Source organism: Rhipicephalus microplus, chromosome 8 (assembly GCF_043290135.1).
Source record: "Rhipicephalus microplus isolate Deutch F79 chromosome 8, USDA_Rmic, whole genome shotgun sequence".
Taxonomy (NCBI): Eukaryota; Metazoa; Arthropoda; class Arachnida; order Ixodida; family Ixodidae; genus Rhipicephalus; species Rhipicephalus microplus.
The window spans coordinates 48535210-48557035 of NC_134707.1; the positions used below are offsets into that span (position 1 = coordinate 48535210).

Below are 21826 nucleotides of genomic sequence, written 5' to 3' on the forward strand. Positions count from 1 at the left end.
TGTTATGGTGCCACAGACATGCGCAATCATGGCTTTTTAATAAACGATTGCACAAGCATGAACGCTCTATCTTGAGCAACACTGGTGAGCGCTGCGGATGAGGTCGGCCATTTCAAGTACCAGATGCCGTATAGAATGGACAAATCGACAAATCTACAGACAGACAGACAGACAGACAGACAGACAGACAGACAGACAGACAGACAGACAGACAGACAGACAGACAGACAGACAGACAGGCAGGCAGGCAGGCAGGCAGGCAGGCAGGCAGACCAAAATTTTTGCGTTGAAGGTCCCCAAAAAAGACTATCGTCTTTAATAAATCAGGACCTCTGGTACGAAAAACTTAGTGTGATTTCAAATGAGAAAGCGCGCACGATAGCCTGTCGAAAACCGTAATTGTTTCATGTTATGTTTAAGTGCAACATAATCTCTTTTACTGATGTCTCTGTGAGAATTAGGGAAGAATGGACATAAGCGGCAGCAAAATATTTTCAGTAGGAATCCCAAAAAGTTAACCCATGAATTAAGTCATTGAACATGTGAGGAATCTTCTGAATATAATAAATAGGGGGTGGTTTAATAAATATAATACATAGCACGATATATTTTGGCGAATGAATTATGGGAAATGAAAACGAATGCCGCAACATCGATCTTTTCACCAGACTTTTGGCACGCGGTTTGATTGCATCCGTTGAGATGTGATATGTATTGATGCTCTAAATTATATACATATATGATAGGTGTAACGTTCAAGGAAACACCCTTGGGCGTAATTTGCTAACATATACCTACAATACACCTAAAAATGAGAAATGGGCGTACAAAAGGTGGAATTGCAGAACTTACACCCATGCGGATAAGTTTGGCAGAAATAATAGGTGTAAGATGGGTGATTTATTCAAAAATCCACCCTTAAGGGTGTGAAATGATTTGCAGTGTATCAGCTAAACTATTGCGAGAAATCTTGTGCCAATTGTTCATGCAGTGGCTGACAACGATGATGAATTATGCCTGAAGTGGCAATGCGTTAAAGTTAATAGCTGAACGAAAACAAGCTTTTGTAATGGTGGGAGCATTGAACGACCCTTTCGTTGCGTTATTCGCATTTTGCGACAACTGCTTGTTTTTTCGCTGCTTTAAAACGCTTTTTAGATGGTATTACGCGATTGCTTTCCCAACATCAAGCCTTGCTACGGCAAGTTTGCCAAAAAGTTCAAAGCACCGGCACAGCTCAGTGGTGGAACACTGGCTTGGCACCCAGCGTACCTGGGCTCGAGCCCCACTCTGTCACTGGTACTAGATTTTTAGGGGTGAAGCTCCTCAGGGTATGGGTCTGGCCATCATCCGTTGGTGTATGTAGCCACCAGTGGCACATACCCGAAAGAGCGGCCCTTAGACTGACAGCCGCATGGCGGCACTTGTATATCATGAATACAAGATGAAAAGATGTGAGATGGCTGTACTTGGAGTGCTCACTAGATAGACAGACAGACTGGTGGACACACAGAGAGACACAGGGATGGCCGCATAAACACTCACGAATGGACAGATGCACCGACAGTCACACGAACAGACGAACACATGGAGGAATGGACGCACGAATGGACGCACGGAAGCACGCACGGACTGACGAACGCTTCACCCTACAAATCATCTTTACTACGTGGATAAGCTGTGATTTTTTTCTAATTTCCCGCCATGTTGTTACGGACACTAGTGGCGACAGTGGTGATGGTGGCGGTGGACAATTACAGCGCTCTGCTAGCCCCGATTTGTAATCTCATAACAGCTATCACTGTAATAAAAATGGCGGGGGCCCATGAGCATGGCGTGCCATCAGCGGGCTATGTCTCTGGAAAAGGGGGGTTATAAACTACGCATTAAGCAACGTGGAAAATGGCTGACTTTTACTCCTAGGTGGCAAAAAAAAAAGAATGCTGAAAAAAGGCGGCACGTTAATTTGATCTCGAACGATGGTGGCTAAAAGCTTTATTCGAACTAGTGAATTGACACCTCAGCCTCGTCCATGCAAGAGTTGGTGGGAAGACTGTGTCGCAAAACAGATTATCGAAAAATTCTGTGGCCTGAGGATACGTTCGACCTGTTTTTAGCTATGGCAGCTTTTCAAATATGCGGTCCTAGAAAACAATGCACGCATATGTCGAAGAAAACTGCAATCAAAACGTTACAGCGCACTGAATAAGAAACCAAACACAACTTCACTGCGATGCGAATACCGCGATGCGCTGGATTATGAACACTTTCAAAGGGTCACAGTCACGGGACTAAATTTGCGTTCAAGAAACGCCTTTTTTCGCTAGTATAGATTCAACCTCCTTTCAAAATAGACTATATTAACCATTTGGAGTCCGCCAACTTTTAATTTTCAACAACTGGTTTAGGATGTTTAATGTATTGTTTTTAAGTTTCAAGACAAGAAATGAATGAGAAAGTCCTTTTCCCATTTGATGTGTGCCGTGTATTTGAGAAAGACCTTACCCAGCATCTTTTTGGCGTTTTCTTATACTTGCTAAACGCCAGCAAATTGTTGACGCTATTGTTTAGCACAAGCGTAAACTTAGGCGTTAACTCCCATTGTGTCAACTTTAAGACATAAGTGCACCGCAGCCACGTTAAGTATACAGCGGTTGTCAACTCATCACTATGGATAATCCTATTTTTACCCTGCTTACACTACAATGGCACTTTCAATCGACAAATGAGCAATTCACGAAATATATACTATAGTCAAACTGGCAAATCAATTTAACAGGACAATGTAAGGCGCACGAATGCTCATGAAAGATAAAATACAATGCTGTAATTTCGACTGTGATGCTGAGCTACATGGGTAACTACACTTACTACTTTGAGCGAAAAGCGCCCTTCGCACAGAATTGTATAATAATACATCTCACAATCAACTTATTCTCTCGGTTTTTACGTCCCAGAACCATGGTATGATTATGGACGGCGCTGCATGGGCGGATTCTAGAAATTTGGAATATGTGGTGTTTTTAACATGCACGGAAATGCGCAGTACACAAGTCCTTATTATTTTGCTTCCATCGAAATCGAACCGTACACGTTTGGGTAAACAGCCAGAAAACCTAACCACTACACTAGCGGGAGGGACAATGAAATGTTTCACGTAATCATAGGTTGTTGAGCCGGAACACCTTAAGAGAGCTGCATACCGTACCTACGGTGAGAGTTTGGCACCAATGCTTAGAAAATTTTGACAATGTTGGGGTTTTACGTGCCAATGATGAAAGCATCAATATGAGGTGCATCGAAGTCGACAACTGTGCAATAATTTTGATCCTGTGGTGTTTTCACGCGCTCATGAATCTAGACACGATGACATTCTCTACCTTTTAACCCTGCCGATATACTTAGGTCACGGGAAAGATCAACAGCCGAGGAGACCGCATTTGAAATTGAGGCGTAAGAGCTTGGAGGTCTCCGTTGTCAGATTTACGTGAACCCAAGGCTCCTAATTTCTGAGACTCTTCAATAGGCGTGTTTATAAAAAGAAATGCAGCATATCCACGGAGTTAATGATGGAGAGTGGGGCGAAGCATCCGTCTGTCCATTCGCTTTTGCTTCCGTCCGTTCATGCGTGCGTCTGTGTGACTGTCCGTGCGTCCATCTGCCCGTCCGTGCGTGCGTCTGTTCGTGCGTCCGCACGTCCATTTGTGCGTCTGCCCCTGCGTTTGTCCATGCATTCGCTCCTGCGTCCGTCCGTCCGTGCAGCCATCCGTGCATCCGTCCATGCATCTGTCTGTGTATCCGTTCGTCCACCTATTCAACACTCCAAGTACCACCATCTCGCATCTTTTCATCATATATTCCTCATATAGAAGCACCGCCATCCAGCGGACATTCCAAGGACTGAACGAGAGGAGGCACACGCACACTTTCTCACGGCTTGCGCTTGGTGTCTCCTTCCCAGCTTTAACCACCTCGAGTTCATGGTATATACTGATTCACTGTATTCCGTGGCACTGTAGCCCAATGCTCGCTCAACCTTTCTAAAACCAAGGAGGTTACGCCCAGCGAGTATAACGTAGCAACCCTTCCTTGTCAGATAGTGCTCAATATACATGCCAATGGCTGCTAAGGGGGAATGAGAGACAGAAGAATTTGGCTTTTATTTAACGCGCACGCGGCGAGTTTTTGATTGTTCAACAACACACAGAAGAATTCTCCCACTGGCACCGCCTTGAAGGTCAAAATGTAAGACTGGTTACACACTACGACTACTACTACTACTACTACAAGGGACGGACGGGAGCCGCCTTAAGGAGCTCCGCCCCTAAAAAAAAACCTTGCTGTCTTCCAGCAAATTATAGCGCCACTCACCTGACTACATATACCCGTACACGCACCTCTCTTCCTGATAGTATTAAATGGTTAAGTTGTACCCTCCAAGAGACCATAAATATTTTTCCCGTATCCACCAACTTTACAAATGAGCTCTCCGAAAACCCGAAGTTGGCGGAAGACAACGCACGTTTGCAGATATAGGAAGCGTCGTAGCGAGAATAAGAAGAGCAACTTAAAAAGAATAAGAAGAGCAACTTTGAGAAGAAGGCAGGTGTGGTGCATGTAGTCGGCCCATAGGAAAACGATGCCTTATGCTCTGACGTATTATAATATTAGCAAAAAATTATCAAGACGCCTCCAGACCATACAGCGCATCTGCGAAGACATACAGCTTACAAGACTTCTTATGGGTCACCCATAAGGCCCTACAAATTGTTAGAAGGCTCATTAAATACGAACATATCAAGCCAAGGCTGTGTTTTTATGATAATAAATACAAGTGTCTCACTCCTGGAACTCGCCGCACGCAACTTCTGCTTCTGACTTGGTCCCACGAACGCCATCTCATAAAACTTTTCTTCCAAGTCACTCCGACGTGACATCACAAAATAAAGTATGCAAGTAATATCCATTATTGTACCCCGGCGGTAAAGCATCATGTCGCATTCTAAGTTCACATCAAGTTGGTTGCCCCTCAGTCTTAGGTTATTGTATCTTACGTACGGTGCAAGCTGAGCACGCTACTGCTTGTGGAACACTCATTGCCTAACAGCCGGTAGTTGGCGCCTCTAGCGATCATTCAAACAGGCTAAGGAGGAAGAGGGGGTGGTGCCTTTTCTCTTGGGAAGTGCGTTTGTGTATTCCACGAGCATCTTCAAAGCGATCTCCTATTGTTCGCGTCTGCAGTATGCGTTCATGATTTCGCCGTTCAAAACGAGACCTTGATTATTAGTTCTAGATTGGAGATGCGTTTGACATGAAGACATTGTGAGAGCCAGTGACAGTTTTATGTGCAGTTGTCAAAAGAGCACAGCGAAACAACAGAGTGGTTGTTTGTAGCTTTATTTTTTTAAACCAACTCTTTTTGTCTGGCGCACTCTTTTCCTACCAGATGTTTACAGGCCTCGAAAGGTATATGACATACGGTGGATGTTCTCGACAAGACTCTTTCATGCATTCCGAGAATCTTCGTACATAATAGAGCGCCAGACAGCCTAAACGCAAAATGATCGTGCAGTATTGAATGATTTAAAGACACCTTCTTTATTCGCATAGAGCCTGCTGTCGCTTCTAACACTACCGACTTTTGAATTCACAAAACTATATTGGTGGAATTGGCTCACATTAGGTACCAAAAGTAGTAATCGCACTCAACATCGTTATAATCTTTCTCACGTGAAAGTTGTGTACGGTAAACACGCATACGACAATTTTATTTTCTGCGCTCTCTCGTCGTACTGATACTTGTAACAATATTGCTTGTTTTTTGTATAGGGCTTCATGGTAAACCCAATCGCAGCAAGAATACTGAAAACATATAATCCAGATATTGGTATTGACATGCTATTGCCTACCGTATCAAGAACAGTGCACGCGCCATGGCTATACAGTAATGCCCCTTAACATAAAAAACTACTGGAATATCCTACGCATTGTGAGAATATGATGCATGTTAAAGAGTGAGCGAGTTGCTGGCGTCGCACCTTCAGCTGTCTTAGGACGTGGACTGCCGTATTTGTACAATTTGAGCAGTTCTGCGCATGCAATTGTCTTACCAGCAGCATTGACTTACCAGAAACATCACGTGAGCTGCTGACCCGCAGGCGACGGAGACGAATCCTGGGAGTGGCGGCCCCATTTTCGAAGAAGGCGAAAATACTTGAGGCTGGTGTGCCGAGATGTGGGTGCTTTCTGGAGCCGTCGACTTCAGCGTCTCTCATGATTAAAGGTTTTATGGCCTAAAACAACCACATAAATTCAAAATTACCTGCAACATCGTCTACACTGCACGCAAAGGGTATCTCGTTGTCTCAGCTAAAGGCAGAACGGTTATCAAGACCATGCAGCGTAATAGAATGGTAGCTTGGGCTAATCTTTATAGTCACAGAGGGGTCAGAGAATAGTACCACTCCGTAAAAACCACTACGCGAAAGGCAATAAATACGAAGCAAGAAACTCTAGATAATGAACTCCCCAACAATGATTCAGACATTTCTATGCTGTCAGTTTGAATGGTGGAAGTGTCTGGGGAATTTTATTCAACCATCGTCCACGGAAAGAAATAATACTTGGAAATATTCTTAGCCGATTTAGATCAAGCGATAGAAACACTATGTCACCCTCTGGTATTGTAACGTTTAGAAAAATGCAATGATATGAACATGCACTTATGTGGATGTCATTTAAACATGTCTAACATGAAGCCCAGTCGTGGGACTCTGGTCCTCTCCAATGCATGCCTTTGATTAGCCTTCATCACAAATACAGAGACCGAGACTCTATCCTAGCGATTAAAAATTAATCTTCCAGCTTCCTCTTTTTTTTGCCCACCAACTTCAAAATACATTCAAAGTTAAATGAGTGAAGCTGCGGAAACAGGGTATCTGGTGTCTGTGTACAGTTTATTTTTGCTCTGACGACTATTTCTGCGGACAGTCAAAGGAAAACAAAACATAAATTACGTTGTAAAATGTGTCAGTCATTCCAAACTGTGCAAGTGCGGGAGTGAGGATGCTATGAAGTGCGCGACAAATAGTTGAAGCCGAGTTTCATTGGAAGATACAGGCACGCATTAGTGTCCTGAGTCGTGACGCTGGTAAATGCAATGAACAGCAAACACACATACACTTCTCGCATACAAGTGGATCACCACCTCACAGAACATATGCGTGTTTCCTGTGTGGGTGTATCGAAAGTTTGTTTCATGCACTTTGCCAGTTGTTTTTGCTGCTTGTTGGGTTGTTTTTGCTGGTTATTATCAGCAAACTAACTGCTGCACTGCACATCGAATTCTTATATTGTAGGGGAGCCTGCTTGTGCTGCACTCCTGAAGAGCAACACACCGATCAAGACCAGCAATTGCCATTTAGCGACAATAAATGTGTGCACAGTATTGCGTACGTGGTCCCCACTAGCCGCGCCACACATTTTGACTCAATACAAAGGAATGTACACTGCTAGAACAAAGCACTTTCAGTTACCCAACCGAGAGCGAATACCACTTCACCCATCTATGTTTATAGGTATAAAAACAATTTTTAAACATCAGTCACTCTGCTTTAAAAAAAAAGATCTGCGTAACTTTCAACTCGATAATACAGGCGATACGCAGCATGTCTTCTTAACAGAGGTTAGTGCGATATACATAAAGGAGAAACCTATTGGCTCGTGGCCTTTCGATTCAATGACTTCGACTAACACTCGCGCTCATGCCACAGCCTCATAGTTTTATTACCACGACAACTTACGGCGTATTCAGACTCAACACTTTTGATGTTATTTCCTTCATTCGACTACCTGTATCCTTTACACACTATCACTGCACAGTCGTCTAGTGATTTATACTGTCTCTCAACAAAACCATAGTTCACAATCGTTATCATGTTTTAGAGATTTTCAGACGTCAAACAGCCCTTATGCCAGCAAACAACGCCCATTGTAAAGCGCGGAATACAGAACAAATAACAAAGAAACACGCACCTACTGCACTGGCTCTCAAGTGAAGGTTTCTTGCGTTCAACACAAGCGTTAACGTGTATCTGGAGGCCTGAAGGTAAATAACTATGAGCGAAACAAAAGAGGTTGCACAATCTATTTATTGCCTGTGTGTGACTTTCAGAAATTCACTTTCTTTATCGCTCAACAAGAGTGAAAGCAGACTAATGTGCCTCCTCCCTTTTTTTCTGTTACTATGATATTACTCAATGATTAGTTCATTGTTCATCGCGGAGTCTGTACAACACTTCCGTATTCAACAGCGGGTTGCCTTGGCACAGTGTGCAATGAGGCAGCAATTTCGACAAGCAGTCATTCTTTTCGCATTCCTCTGGTGCACGCGTTATCGAATGTTTGCGCATTCCCCATTCTGGACAAAATATACGCATAGTAATGAAGTGAATCATCCCGAGTGGCCGAAGTGTCTGGCGATCATTCGGTGTTACCGTAAACCACTGGTGATACTGCCCCCTTGCGCATGTAATTGAATGGAAACGCGTGTGTGCAGTATATAGGATGTTCAGTGAGACATGCTCTGTATTCCACATTCCCTTCATTATTGCCACTTTCTGGTCCATGAAACTGACTCAATTGTTGTTCGAGCGGGTCTAGCGTAAAGTTGACTAAGACAAGGTCTATGCATGTTCTCCTGGTGGTTGTTGGTTGTTTTCTAGTAGCGCACCGAGAGAGGGTACAGACCTTACGTACTGCGCAAATCAGTAGGCGCCATCTATGATGTTAACGTTAAAGTCGCCGACTAGTACCAAGGGGTTGTTTTTGTACTCGTTGATGTTTTGCCGCTACAGGGAGAAAGTGCAAAAGACGAAGACAGTGCGGAAGCTAGACACACACAAGCATACAATTATAATGGGCGTTCATTAGGAAACGCGCCACCACACTGATAGCTCATTCCTTTGTAAGTCAAGTAGGCACTATCTGCACAAAATTTCATGTATGACGCAGAAAACAGTTTTTTTATTCCTGAAAAGAGCAACTTATGGTTTCAAAACACATGCGTAACCTATTTTATCAATCAACTCCACCTCAATTATTTTGCGGTTTGACAGATATCTTCTGCTGAGATCTTCACAATCATTCTGAAGAGGATTACACGTGGTTATAACGGTACAAGCGAGTTGACCATGTCAAACAAAGAAGCCCAAGCTACCACTGTGTTTAGCCGAGCTTTCCAAGCCTTCATTTCAGAGGTTGTTGGCTGTCTGCGCAGAAGTTGTGTTACCGCATACCACACGTGACGTTCGTTTCCATCGAAAAAAGAAAGACTGGGGTACTTTTCGCCGCAGTACCCACTCAATCACTTTTTCAAGGCTGTGTCCATTGTATTGTGCCGTGCTGTGCACGTGAACGCAACATGGAAGGACAAGCTTCGCCCCTAAGGCGCTTCACTTTTATGAAAGCCGTTGTCGTGTGACAGAAGAATTTTCGCCCTAATTCATTGGCACCAAGAATGAAGGCGCTTGTATGTTTCAAACGTAATTCCCTCTTCACCCCTAGTTTTCGAATTTGGCTTCTGCCCTGAGCTTAACGAGTGCACAAATGCTCCGCACCTACTTCAATGTCATATCTGCATGCAACATTCTCGAGATTATACGCACCAGCTTGTGATCGCAGGGGAGCCGGGCTATACGGCTTTCGTTATGTTCCCCATGGTCTTTGCTTTCGCTCAATTCTTTGATCCATCATGGTGCCTTCTCAGTGGATCTAGTGACCGCATAATATGGAAACTCTGCCTTTTGCAACCTCTGGATCCGGGCATGCGTACTGCACTGCAGCTTGTAGACGCACGACTTCGACATGGCTGCTCCTACAGAATATACAGCAAACCTATCTCTAATCGCTTTGCAATGAGCGGATGTCTAAGGCAATATAGGCTTTGGCGACTTGGCAGCGTACAGCCAAGTTAAAGATCGGCTTTAGGGTCTGAAAACTGGAAGTTTGATTCCAGCGGCAGTCTTGTCGCAAAGTTAGGTCCATTTCCGCTCTCGAAATGTATCGAAGATATATCCCATTGTTTTAACGTGATAGCGTCGCAGAAAACCCGTCACTGGCGTCGGCCTCATCGGTCGTGACCGGAAAATGAAGTTACCGAGATAGCCGTGGGAGGCCGCTACATGTGCACGTGTGCACTTGCGATCACACTGAAAAAGCCGCGCGTTCGAAGAAAAAAAAGTGCTCAAGGTCCCAAGACATGGTAGTTTCGTTGCCTTGCCACTTCTCCCTGTTTAGTTTCCGGCGCTTTCGTCGGGACGAGAGAAGAGACAATGCGATTGCAGCATGCGACCAACCTTAGTAACTCCACTCGCACTGGACGGATTCTTAAAACCTTTGCGGTAATGAATTCATGAAGCAATAAGCTATTCTAGTGAACTTATTCCATGGTTACTTGAAATAGAGTTTCAGGGCCATTTCAACGCATTTTTTTTCGTCATGTGTCACTACGAAAACGAGCCCATTTGGCGATAATGGTGTGCGCTGGCCCAGTCTACTGTGCGTATGTTTGTGTGTGTGGGGGTGTAACAAAGCATGTTAATAAGCATGCACTTAGCGGTTGAAGGGTGCACTAGGGGCCGGAATTCACTATCGCGTTCCACTCCTAAAGGTGAAGCTTAAGAGTCCCCCAATTTTTCTAGATACTGTTCACATCACAACTTACAGTTTATAGACCTTTATTTCAAAGCCTCATAAACTGTTTCAAGGCATCCAGTTTTTATAAGTTTCTTCCAAGACAAGGTTCTCTTTCGTGTCGCATAATTGGTTGTCTGACTTGGGGTATTCGCATCTGCACTTTTTGGCTTCTCTGTATTGTTCTTGCGTAATGCGTTCTATCTGTGTGATCTGTTTACATCGGACATTTTACTAAGTGGCTCTTGTGTGTTCCAGAAGCCTGAACCCCCTTTTTGTGGTGCATTCTGTTCTACAATTACGAGAGCGGACTCGATCATGCCTCAGAAATAGCGAATGAACGTGTTTGGACTCTATGGTGCCTCAAAAAGCGGAAACCCACTCGAAGCGACGGATTTAGCGGGAAACTATACGGTGTCGCCAAATTCAGCGCATAGTGTGGGCAGCATTGCGATACATCGTGTCGCCAACGTATAGGTTACCTCTGTAGCTGTGCGTGCCGCTCTGGCTTCCCAGTCACGCAGGCGGCTCGGGCACAGCAAAAGCGTTGCCAAAATATTAAGAATCCCGAAACGGCACGTAGGTTACTGGCATCCTAGTGACACGGACACACCATTTACACTTCAAACAAGTGAGAGCCGACGGGAAACGTTACAGGAAAGCCTTGAACTATACGAGAAAACTAGCCTCCAGATTCTGCGGCAGTCTGTCAACACTGGCCGCGAGCCAGGCAACTGGCATCGGCATCAACAAACAGAATCTTATCCGTTTAAGTACACTGACAGAATTTTATTTTTAATAAAGCGAAATCCAACTAAGTGAGAGACATAGCATAGACTTTACTTTCACTATAGTAGTGGCGTTGAATGGGAAGCATTTCTTAGCAAACTTCGGCGATTTGAGTGCATCTATCTATCTATCTATCTATCTATCTATCTATCTATCTATCTATCTATCTATCTATCTATCTATCTATCTATCTATCTATCTATCTATCTATCTATCTATCTAGCCGCGTATACGTTTGGGTGCTGTCGTGCAGCCCCTTAATTTGGCGTGAAGCAATATTAGCCGAGAAATGTAAGATGGTTTGACGAATATGATGCCCTGGTCAATACAATATTAATCTCAGAATCCCTCGCGTACTTCATCAAACACTTCCTATCAGGCAGTGGCACATACCAACCGGCGGGTATGTGCCGCTGGTATGCGGGTATTTGCGACAGGTTATTGACACTTATTTTCTACCCAGGAACGACGAAAACACACATCAGCTATTTTAACGCGTGAGCATTAGGAAACACCCAACATCGGTAGCGTCGACCCAAGAAAGCCATAGAATAAATGTCGGGGTTCCAGCTGAGATTGAACCCAAGTATGCTGCGTGTCAATGAAGCATTCTACCACAGAGCTATGCCAGGTCTCGAAACTACTTTTCAAATAGACTCTAATCTTCGTGAAGCGTCCATAGTAGCTGCAGTGCTGAGTACTAATTTGTATAAACATTAAATATGTACACCTTTGATACGGCCGTCACGTCGGGTTAACATCGATTGTGGTTAGGTGCCATGCACTGATGTTATTAATGCAGCAGTGTCCAGGGCCAGCCTCTTCGCGACCATCAGCGCTTCATATCAGCTTCTGGCGTTGCTAATACACCTGTTCCAATTGGAATCGATGCGCAATTACGAAGAACTGGTTATATATACTTCTGCAACTCCTCAACATATGTGTGGGTGTGAAAAAAATTGTACATATATTTAGCGTCATTTCATGAAGTGTCGCGTAAGAAAAAATATTGCCTCAGTTCTGCATGTTAGACTGCATATGTCGTCGAAAGACGATAGTCTTACGTCTGAAGACAGTGAACAAAACGTTTATTTGATGTTCTGGGCAAGAAAAATTGTGATTGGTATTTTGGAGGCACTGCATTAGTGCCTCAAGCTTGTATCGGAGGCGAACGAGCGCATCAAGGCACGTTAGACACAAGCGCCGTCTGGCGGTTCGAAAACTATGGATGGCGTGCGCACCCACGGAGAAAGATGCACGCTTGTCTCGGAGGTGATAAGGTGTACAACGCAAAGCGACGGGCAAGCGCCAGCACAGTGTCGCCTTAGCAAAGCGTTGGAAGCACTTACCTTTATGAGCACCACATTGCACTGTCAGCGCAGCGTGATAAACACTACGGTCCTTAGAATTACTGTATGTGTGCCTTCTCTAGTAGAAAGGCACACATACAAAACATCGACGTGTTGTTATGATACGTCAGATATGCTCAATAATTGCTTTTTAATGGACAATTGCAAACGTATGAACGCTGAATATTGAGCAATATTGGTGGGCACTGCGGACGGGGTTTGCCGTTTGGTGCCGCTTGTGGTATCGGTATGGGTGGACAAGGAGACAAATGTACAGACAGACAGACCAAATTTTTTTCGTCGAGGGTCCGCGAGAAAGACTATCGTCTTTAAAAACTGCAACACGTTTCACCTTCCCTCCTCATGCTTCGCATAACGTTGATTATGAGGTACATGGCATCTGCCGTTTTTTTTTTACTCAGGCAAACGTGGAACAATTTTTAGGGGGTGGAGGGGCGAGGGGCTCATGTGTGTCCTTTTTTTTTGCATTGAGGTTGAACACATGACCTATTTGACAAGTTTTATTTAGCGAAGGTGGAAAAAATGTGTTCTCCATTCAGTTGTTACAGCTCTTTTTATCCTTTCTCTCTTATATGTACCTTCTTTATGTGCTGTCCTTGCAAATAGGACCAAGAGCTCAACTGCTTCTTGAAGCATTGACTTTGTCCTCGTGACATGAATAATAGATCGATTCTTTTGAGGACAGCGCATACGTGCTTCAATGACGCTTAAACGTGGTCCATTTGCCTGGCCTATTTAACATATTCTTGATCCATCGCAAGTGTAAGGCAGTACTTGCGTACAGCACTGAGCCACCTGGTGAACACGAGGCCCCTGCTGAAACCAATCCGACTTGCGTGGACCGTCTTTGTTCATCCTGGAGAGTTAGTGGTCCACCCGAATCCCCCTGTTCGCGTGAAGTAAAGCAAAAAGCATTCATTCTCTTTAATTTGAGTAACTGATTAGAAATATGCAAGGTGTTCTTAGTTATGCCTCAAGCGACTTCCCTCTCTTTTCGATAACATGTTTGTCACTTCTGGGCATGCCATTCATGGGAAGTGGAATTTCGAAAAAATTATAAAACCACACACACCTTACACAACCTTCTAGGTTTCACCTAGAGTGTACAGACCCAGTAAAGAAAATAGGTTCGTTGTTATTGCCCATGCACATGTTAGTATATAGACACATTACAGACAGGGATATAGGCAGACAGACGGACGGATGCATGGATGGACGGATAGATAGATAGATAGATAGATAGATAGATAGATAGATAGATAGATAGATAGATAGATAGATAGATATATTCGTTGTTTCAGGGGTTTTAACGTTGAATTCCTAGAAATTCAACACGTTTTTCATCATAGCTGCATGTGTAGGAAGTCAGAGGTGTGGTATGGTCATTACGGCTTGTAGGCAAATGATTCATCATAGAAGACTCGCGGCAACAGATTGGAATGTTGTTACGCCTGGGAGTCCACACCAAACATCAATGCCGCTGCGAAGGCAATCTTTGTCAAGGCCAAAGATCGAGCCCTCCTGACACGATCAACTAAATGACGTCATCACGCGGCGGCGCCGGTCTGTCTTAGGCAACGCACAGCGAGCTCCCTCAGCCCACGAGCCCAATCGAGCAATCAGTGCATTCCAGTCTGGCGAGTCTTACGCAAGGCGTGGCAACATCACTCGTCCTTGAGTGCAACCCCGCGCAGCAGCTCTGGATTTTATGATCGTGACGCAGACTAGTGGCGGGTCCCCGTTGGAGGATTGCGACATCACGGCCAGTGGCGCTTCTGGTTGAACGTTGGTGACGCGAAAGATCCAGCTGCTGCATATAACAAAGCCAAGTGGCGCGTCGCCAGCAGTTGACCTGTGCGCAGAGAAAAGCCGACGTATGCGTGGGAGAGAAGCCTCTCGTTGCTTCGACTCCTCTTTCGCTGTAGGCGCAGCCGGTGTCCTAAGCAGCGGCGAGTTTCGTGGCGCCCTTCATAATCTCGTCGGCGGCGCGCTTAGTAACAGCGGGTGGCAGCTGCGGGATCAGGCGGCGTTAGCGACATCGATGCGGTGAGTGCCTGATATTTTTCCTTCAGTTCACCAGACTACTCTAGCGCAGGTTACAGTAGTTTAGAGAAGGGCTGTGTGAAGCAATAGTGTGCTTTGATCGTTTCAAGCCAAGTCGAAGTGCTTTGAAACCTAAGTTAATGCGGAGGGTGTAAACAAGGCAGTGTTGAAAGTTGCTTGCGCGTCATACTAGCAGGCTTATAGCGGGTACGAAAAGTAGATCCTTAACAGGGGCAAGCAGCAAGAGGCTTGTGTGAACGATGGAGAACCTTAAAGTGAAGGAACACATCGAAATTTGATATGAACTTGGCATTACTTTGGGCCGTGCGAAACGAAAGCAAGCGATCCTTCAGATTATGAAGAATGAAGGAGTGTTGGCTGAGGAAGTCGATGAGGCCTGGGCGGATATAAAGCGCGCCGCGAGGAGGCTGAAAGGCGAGAAGTTCGCGAACGTGAAGCTGAAAGGCGCGGACGTCGCGAGCGTGAGGAGGCCAAAAGACAGGAGCACTTCGAGTAGAAACGAATAGAATTGGCAATCCTACAGTGTTCGCAGGCGCCTTGCGTAGCTTCTGCGACGATTCAGGTCAGTGATCATAGAATTCGGGACCAACTGCCACCGTTCGTAGTCGGCCAGGAAATGGCGAAGTATCTCCTTAAGTTCGAACACTTATGTGAGCGAAATGCCTTGAGCGGTGTCTTTGGGCACAGAATCTGTTAGCTCTTCTTCCCGGCGAAGTGTCCGACGTGATAACGTACTTGTCGAGGGAAGTGTTCTAGAGCTATGACGAGGTTAAGGAAGTGCTCTTGAGGCGTTATAAGTTGTCACCTGAGGCTTTCCGGCAAAGGTTCCGGTACGCAAATAAAGGGCAATAAGTCACACGTTGACTTCGTGTTTTGTCTCAAAGCCGATTCAATTGAAGGGCTCAAGGCTGAAAGTGTTTATGAGGATCGCGATAAAGTGTTAGAATACATTGCATTAGAGCAATTCTACCGCTGCATCGAGGAGGATGTCAAGCTTTGGCTGCAAGACAAACTTGGTGAAGTAGAGCTAAACAAGGCGGCAGAGTTAGCTGAGGAGTATTATAATCGCCGAAAGTTGCGTAGCAGGGCAGTGCGCGTTGAAAAGGATGAACGGAAAGAGGGCTTTTCAAAGAAACTTGATCTACGGAAACCCACTTCGCTCCGTAATTTCAGGAAGGACCTGTCTCTAACGAAGGTCACTGTCGGGGAAGGGCAAACGGAAGCGTAGAAATTGAGTGAGGTTCCTTAACACACTGACACCACACGGGCGTTTGAATCACGGAAGCCGCTAATCTGCTACTACAACTAGAAAAAGGAAGGGCACATCGCGATAAACTATAAGCTAAAGTTTGCTTTCGCAACAATCCGAAAATCGAAAAAAAAAAACGTGCGGTTGTTAGAGCCGTATTTCCAAGAAATGAGATTGAATGGGAAAACGTGTCGAGCACTTCGAGACTCAGCGGCAACCATGGACGTTGCCCATCCTTTGTTGGTGTCTCCAGACGACTTTACTGGAGAATACGCGTGGATCAGGCAAGCAGCCGAGGAGCAGAGTGCTTGCTTACCAATCGCTACTGTTGTCATTGAAGGCCCTTTCGGTAAGCTTCGCACCGAAGCGGCTGTGTCTGCCAGGCTTCCCGATCGTTTTCCTTATCTTTTTTCTAATAACTCTGAGCACCTTCTCTAAAAGCGGGGTAAATTGTTCTTCTCCAACTTAGCGTACATGGCCCTCACGCGAGCGCAAGCGCGGAAGCTTTTGCAAGAACTTGATCTTGTTCAATGTGGTGAAACACCACCAGCAAAAGCTGCTGATCTTCGTGACCCTGGCGGCGAGTCGACGGAACCTCAGACAGGAAATTATCTGTGTGAGTAATTTGAGCAGTCACTCGAGCGGCCCGTCGCCGAAGCGACTGGTGCGGTCGCTGTCGGCGGAGAAGATGACATGGCGCCATTGAGTCAGAGTGAAAGGGGTGCTACGCTGTCGCCTGTAGCGGAAAGTTAGAGTGAGCTTTCGAGGGTTGATTGAGAAACGCTCATTCGAGAGCAGCGTGAGGACCTCTTGTTTAAAGCGCTTATCAAAGGCGTAAAATTGGGAATGAAGAAAAAGAATGTTTCTTTTGTATGAGAAATCAGGACTCCTATATTGCAGTTACACAGATGTGCAACGTCGCAAGTATGAGCAGCTCTTCCTACCGCATAGGTATCATCACCAGAAGTGGCCGGTACTGAGGTGGAGCATGATACTCCAACAGCACAACTTGGACGTTCACTGCAAGAAAGCAAATCTAAACGCTAATGCAGACGCATTGAGCCGTGCGTTTTAGCTAGTACCTTTTTCACCTTTTGGTCTTTTGCTGGTGAGTCGGGGCAAAATTTCGTCCTCATTACGGCCTTATCTGAGCGTTCTCGTCTAGAGTGATCTCAAGGGGCGAACTTCACGTTGCAATCTATTTCATTACGTTGTTGTACGTGTAAAGTTTGAGCTCTCACTTGAAGGGTCTTGTGTTCAACGTGTGCCTCTTGATTTAGAAGCAACAAAATTCCGAGAGACACGTAGCTAGGTATATGTTGTACTAAGCTTTGTCTGTTGTTCTGTCGGGTAACCGAGAGCACTTGCTTGTGTCGTCTATTGTCTGTTGTCGCACCGTTCTTGACAAGTAGCAGAACCATCGACAAGTGCTGAGACCGAAAATCGTCAGAAGAGACGAGCGAAGCTGGCCGACAAATTGTGGCGACAAGCCAGTGAAGCTGGGATTCGTGCTCAAGAATGGGATGTGTTCACTGAACTGAGCCTAGAGCTACATTCTCCCCGTGGTCCTGGAGGCAAATCTGGAGGGACCTCGTGAACGAGCGCGCCCGACATTCGAGCCAGGTCGAAGGAGCTCGTCTTTCCGGCGCATTGTCAGGCGGCGGGGTCGCTGTTACGCCTGGGAGTCCACACCGAACGTCAATGCCTCTGCAAAGGCAATCTGTGTCAAGGCCAGCGATCGAGCCCGCCTGACGTGATCAACTCAATGACGTAATCACGCGGCAGCGCTGGTCTGTCTTATGCAACGCACAGCGAGCTCCCTCAGCCCACGAGCCCGATGAAGCAATGAGCGCCTTCCAGTCTGGCGAGTCTTACGCAATTCATGGTAACGTCATTCGTCCTTGGGTGCAACCCCGCGCCGCGGCTCCGGATTGAATGATCATAACGCAGCCTAGCGGCGGGTCCACGTTTGAGTATTATGACATCACGGCCAGCGGCGCTTGTGTTTGGGCGTTGGTGACGCAAAAGATCCACCCGGCGTCTATAAAAAAGCAAAGCTGTGCGTCACCAGCAGTTCACCTGTGCGTCAGAGAAAAGCTGACGTATGCGTGCGAGAGAAGAATTCTCTGCTTTTTGAGTCCCTAAGCTGTCAGTCCCAGTGCCGAATTTGTAACGCCTTTTTTTCTATGCTGTTCATAAACCTTGCCTTGACTCACCGTCGTCTTGTCCACTCGTCTATCAGCTCTGTGCAGAAGCAGTCGCGAGCTGAGTAACACAAGCTAGCAAACGGCAGGTGACCTTGGCGGCAGATTTTGGAGCAGTGGTGCCTTAGGGACCATGTTGGCGTCGCGCCTCCGTAACAATGTGTGCGTCGTTGCCTCTGCAGAATCCGGTCGCAGTTTAGAACTAGCCTGTCTATAGAATGAGACAACAATGATGCACTGGCGGACGTCTTCGCTTATCTCAGCGAAGTTTGCGTCACGATACTCAAGAACTCCAACCTTGAATGTAAGTGCTTCTGCAATGCTAGGAGACGCAAATGCAGCCCTGCGTGCATCAACGCACTTTAGATGTTGATGAAAAACATTTTTGGGCCTTCCACTTCTTTCTTGACCCATGTATGTTTGTAGCCTGGCTGCCATGGCATTCCGCACTGTCAGTCAATTCAATCAACGATGTATAAACTTTTGTGAGAGTGACCTCCAAGCATAGCTGGCCAAGAAGCGAAGCGTCACGTTGACGAAGTCCGGAGGGAGGCCGTGTTCCAGTCGAGGGTTTATTTGGTTGAGTCTCGTATGTCATATGACCCCTGCGGCACCGAAGATGACGTCGAATGTCATAGCCCTCGATTCGCCTCTGATAGACAAAACTTTTCTGATGCATTGCGACTATGGGACGATTGGCCACTCTCTGTGCAGATGCTGCTGGAGCACCGTCCTCATTCTTCGTCAGCTCAAACGGTAGTCAAAGCCGTCTTTCGCTTTTTGGGGGACTACAGAACTACGTGAGTGCGTTTCACTTTTGTGTAGTTCTACCGCTGCATAGGCGTCAGCCCATTGACTGACAATTTTTGCCTCTTTCCCATCTCTCTCATTATTCCCCCTTCTCATTCGCCCAGCGTAGGGTAGCAAACCGAGCATGTGCCTGGGTAGCCTCCCTGCTTTCTCGCTTGTTGTTCTTCTCTTTACTTCCTTTTAACCTGGCTACCTTGGCACATATCCCTTCTTGGGCATTGACCAAGAAAGCCTATATATCCTTGAATGGTAACTGCTCTATTCTCTACCAAACTAAATAATGAAAATGAAAGAAAACAATATAAAAATGACTAGCAAGGAAGTGAGAAGCGCAAAGGTGAAAAGAAGCGCTATTACAATAATAAGTGAACAATACGCAATGCATATAGAGGTGCGTCCACGTTGAACCTATATTGATGGTTAACGCGATCAGAGTACATGCACCATCTCTAAGATGGACGCCCAAAAACTGATCTCTCGGGGCTGCGTTCATTGCGTTCAAGTGCATTCCACCCCTCTCATGTGAGCAGGGAGTTGTGAAAGCATCAGAACGTCAAAATTACGCCTCAGAAGAACAGCTGGACACAGGGGACTCACTTCTCGCCGAGGTCCCGCCTATCGGCGGTGGCTGAAATCGATATGTACACATCCAGAAGAGCTCCCCCAATGACGTGTTCTATTTTACACATAGAGAAACGATTCGGCCTGAAACAAAGAGGTATCGGTGGAACGCCACACTTACGGTACAGCGGCGGCAGTGAGATTAACTTGGGAAGCTCATCGACAGCGCCAGCAAAAACAGCTGGTGTCCAGGATGCGGCGAGTTGGCGCACAGGTCTGGCAGAGTTGCTCATTGTTTTTATTGCGATAACAATTATATGGACACTCTAGGCTGGATTTTGCCGCCGGCGTCACCGTCACTCACCGTATAAGTATACGTTTATAAAAATATATAAAAACGCAAGAAAGAAAAGAAATCCAGAAAACAATCCGGTGCGGGTAATCAAATTCGGAACTTGCGGATTGTGAGTGCGAGGCGTGAATCACTGAGCCACCGAGGAGCACGTCGTTTAACGTGCAAACGGCAAGAAATTTATATCTACCACTTACAGCTGGCGTCGAGCATCTCGGGGGGAGGGGGACTATCGTGTTTTAAGAATTGCCAGCAAGATGGCGCAACGAGCGCGTGACGCCGCGCGCCTTCATTTCCTATGCGTACTTTGCCTAGCAGAGAGAAGTTGGTGGTCTTAAAGCCCCTGAACGCGCACTCGCGTGTCCTTATCTCACAGTTGGGAGCATCTTATGTCTTGGCTGTCTTTAAGCTTTCACCGGAACGACTCTGTTGTAGTTACTGGGCAGGCTAAGGCCACTGCAGTCGTTGCACAGCCTTCGTTTGCGAAAAGAGCGCGCTTTTTAGACACAGCGAAGTAACAACTGAGATGCTTAATCCCGTTCTTAGGCGCCCGTGAGTACGTTTCGTGTATTATTTGTGCGTGAGAAACGCGGGGAACGTTTGGATCTGCTTGCCATTCTGCGCGTGACTTTCCGATTTGCTGCTATCACATTCATTTCTTCGCCTTTGCGGCAAAGCTGTAGCGTTTGTATTAGGCGTTTGTATTAACGTTTGTATGTAACGTTTGTATTAGACGTGTAACGTTTGTATTAGCTAAGCTGTGCCTGACTGCGTGGAGCTTACACGCTCTGTGACAACGTACGTGACTTTTGCAGGCAATTCGCCACTGTCCGCATAGATGAAATGAGCATGCATTGCAGGCTACTCTCAGATGCGTATTTCGGAGCACATTCCAACCGCAAGTCGACTACTAGCTTTATCCCTGCATTATACCAGAGTACAGGGAGTTCCATCACTGCTTTGTGACGCATTTGTCCAGGACCTTGTAAACAAAGTACTAATGCGATTGGTAATAGATAGTGTGCCTTTATCTGAGATACTGAAACAAACATTGTGTTCTGTTTACTCACATGACAGCTGTTTCCTTTTGAGCCCTTTGCGCAAACAGCAGGACCAGGCTTAATATGGCGTCTTGTATATGGATTGATTGCAACCGCTATAAAATCTCGGCAGGCTTCATCTGTCATGCCATCAACATGGGTGTATAGCAGAACCTCGCTAGTATTTACAGCTGCGCAAAGAAATCAAATGCACGTTTCTCGTAGCACCAAGTTGCCACGAACAATTTCACTGTATGGGTTATTGGAATGGCGCTTAGATGCAACACATCCCCCCCGCACACACACGTAAATATACACACACACACACAAAGAAAAACGCCTGCAGTGCTGCTTTTAATAAAAGCTGTCATGAGAAAAATTATCCGCACGTCTTCATAAAAATGAAATAACCTTTTGAGTGGGCTTTTTACTATACTAGTGTACATATGCACGAGAAAATCGCAGCAAACATCAATGAAGAATGGTGCAAGCTACTAACTGATTTCCAGTAGTTGTGCCTGAAATAATTGGAGTATTTCGAAGTAGGGACGGACTTGAGCACTGTCGAGACTTGAACAAATTTTCGCACGTAAATTTCCATTATTGTAGATAGTGGTAGCAAACATGTATAAAGTGCGATTTATAATTTTAGTTACGTTGTTGAAAAAAGATCAACGAAGAGAAGGCAGACCTCT

General features: G+C 45.8%; 1 protein-coding gene and 1 long non-coding RNA gene across 3 annotated transcripts in view; one reads left to right on the plus strand and one right to left on the minus strand.

Annotated features, from left to right (window-relative positions):
* LOC142769008 (uncharacterized) overlaps positions 1-21826 on the plus strand; it is a 346562-nt gene that overhangs the window by 22952 nt on the left and 301784 nt on the right. The window lies entirely within an intron of this gene.
* The window catches only part of LOC119164446 (trypsin 5G1), a 34735-nt gene continuing 26255 nt past the window's right edge, over positions 13347-21826 (minus strand). The window contains exons 7-8 of the mRNA XM_037416635.2: positions 21162-21322; positions 13347-13737 (exon numbers count right to left, since the gene is read on the minus strand). Coding sequence (XP_037272532.2) covers positions 13549-13737; positions 21162-21322 — 350 coding nt within the window. The 3' untranslated portion in view covers positions 13347-13548. The remainder of the gene's footprint in view (positions 13738-21161; positions 21323-21826) is intronic.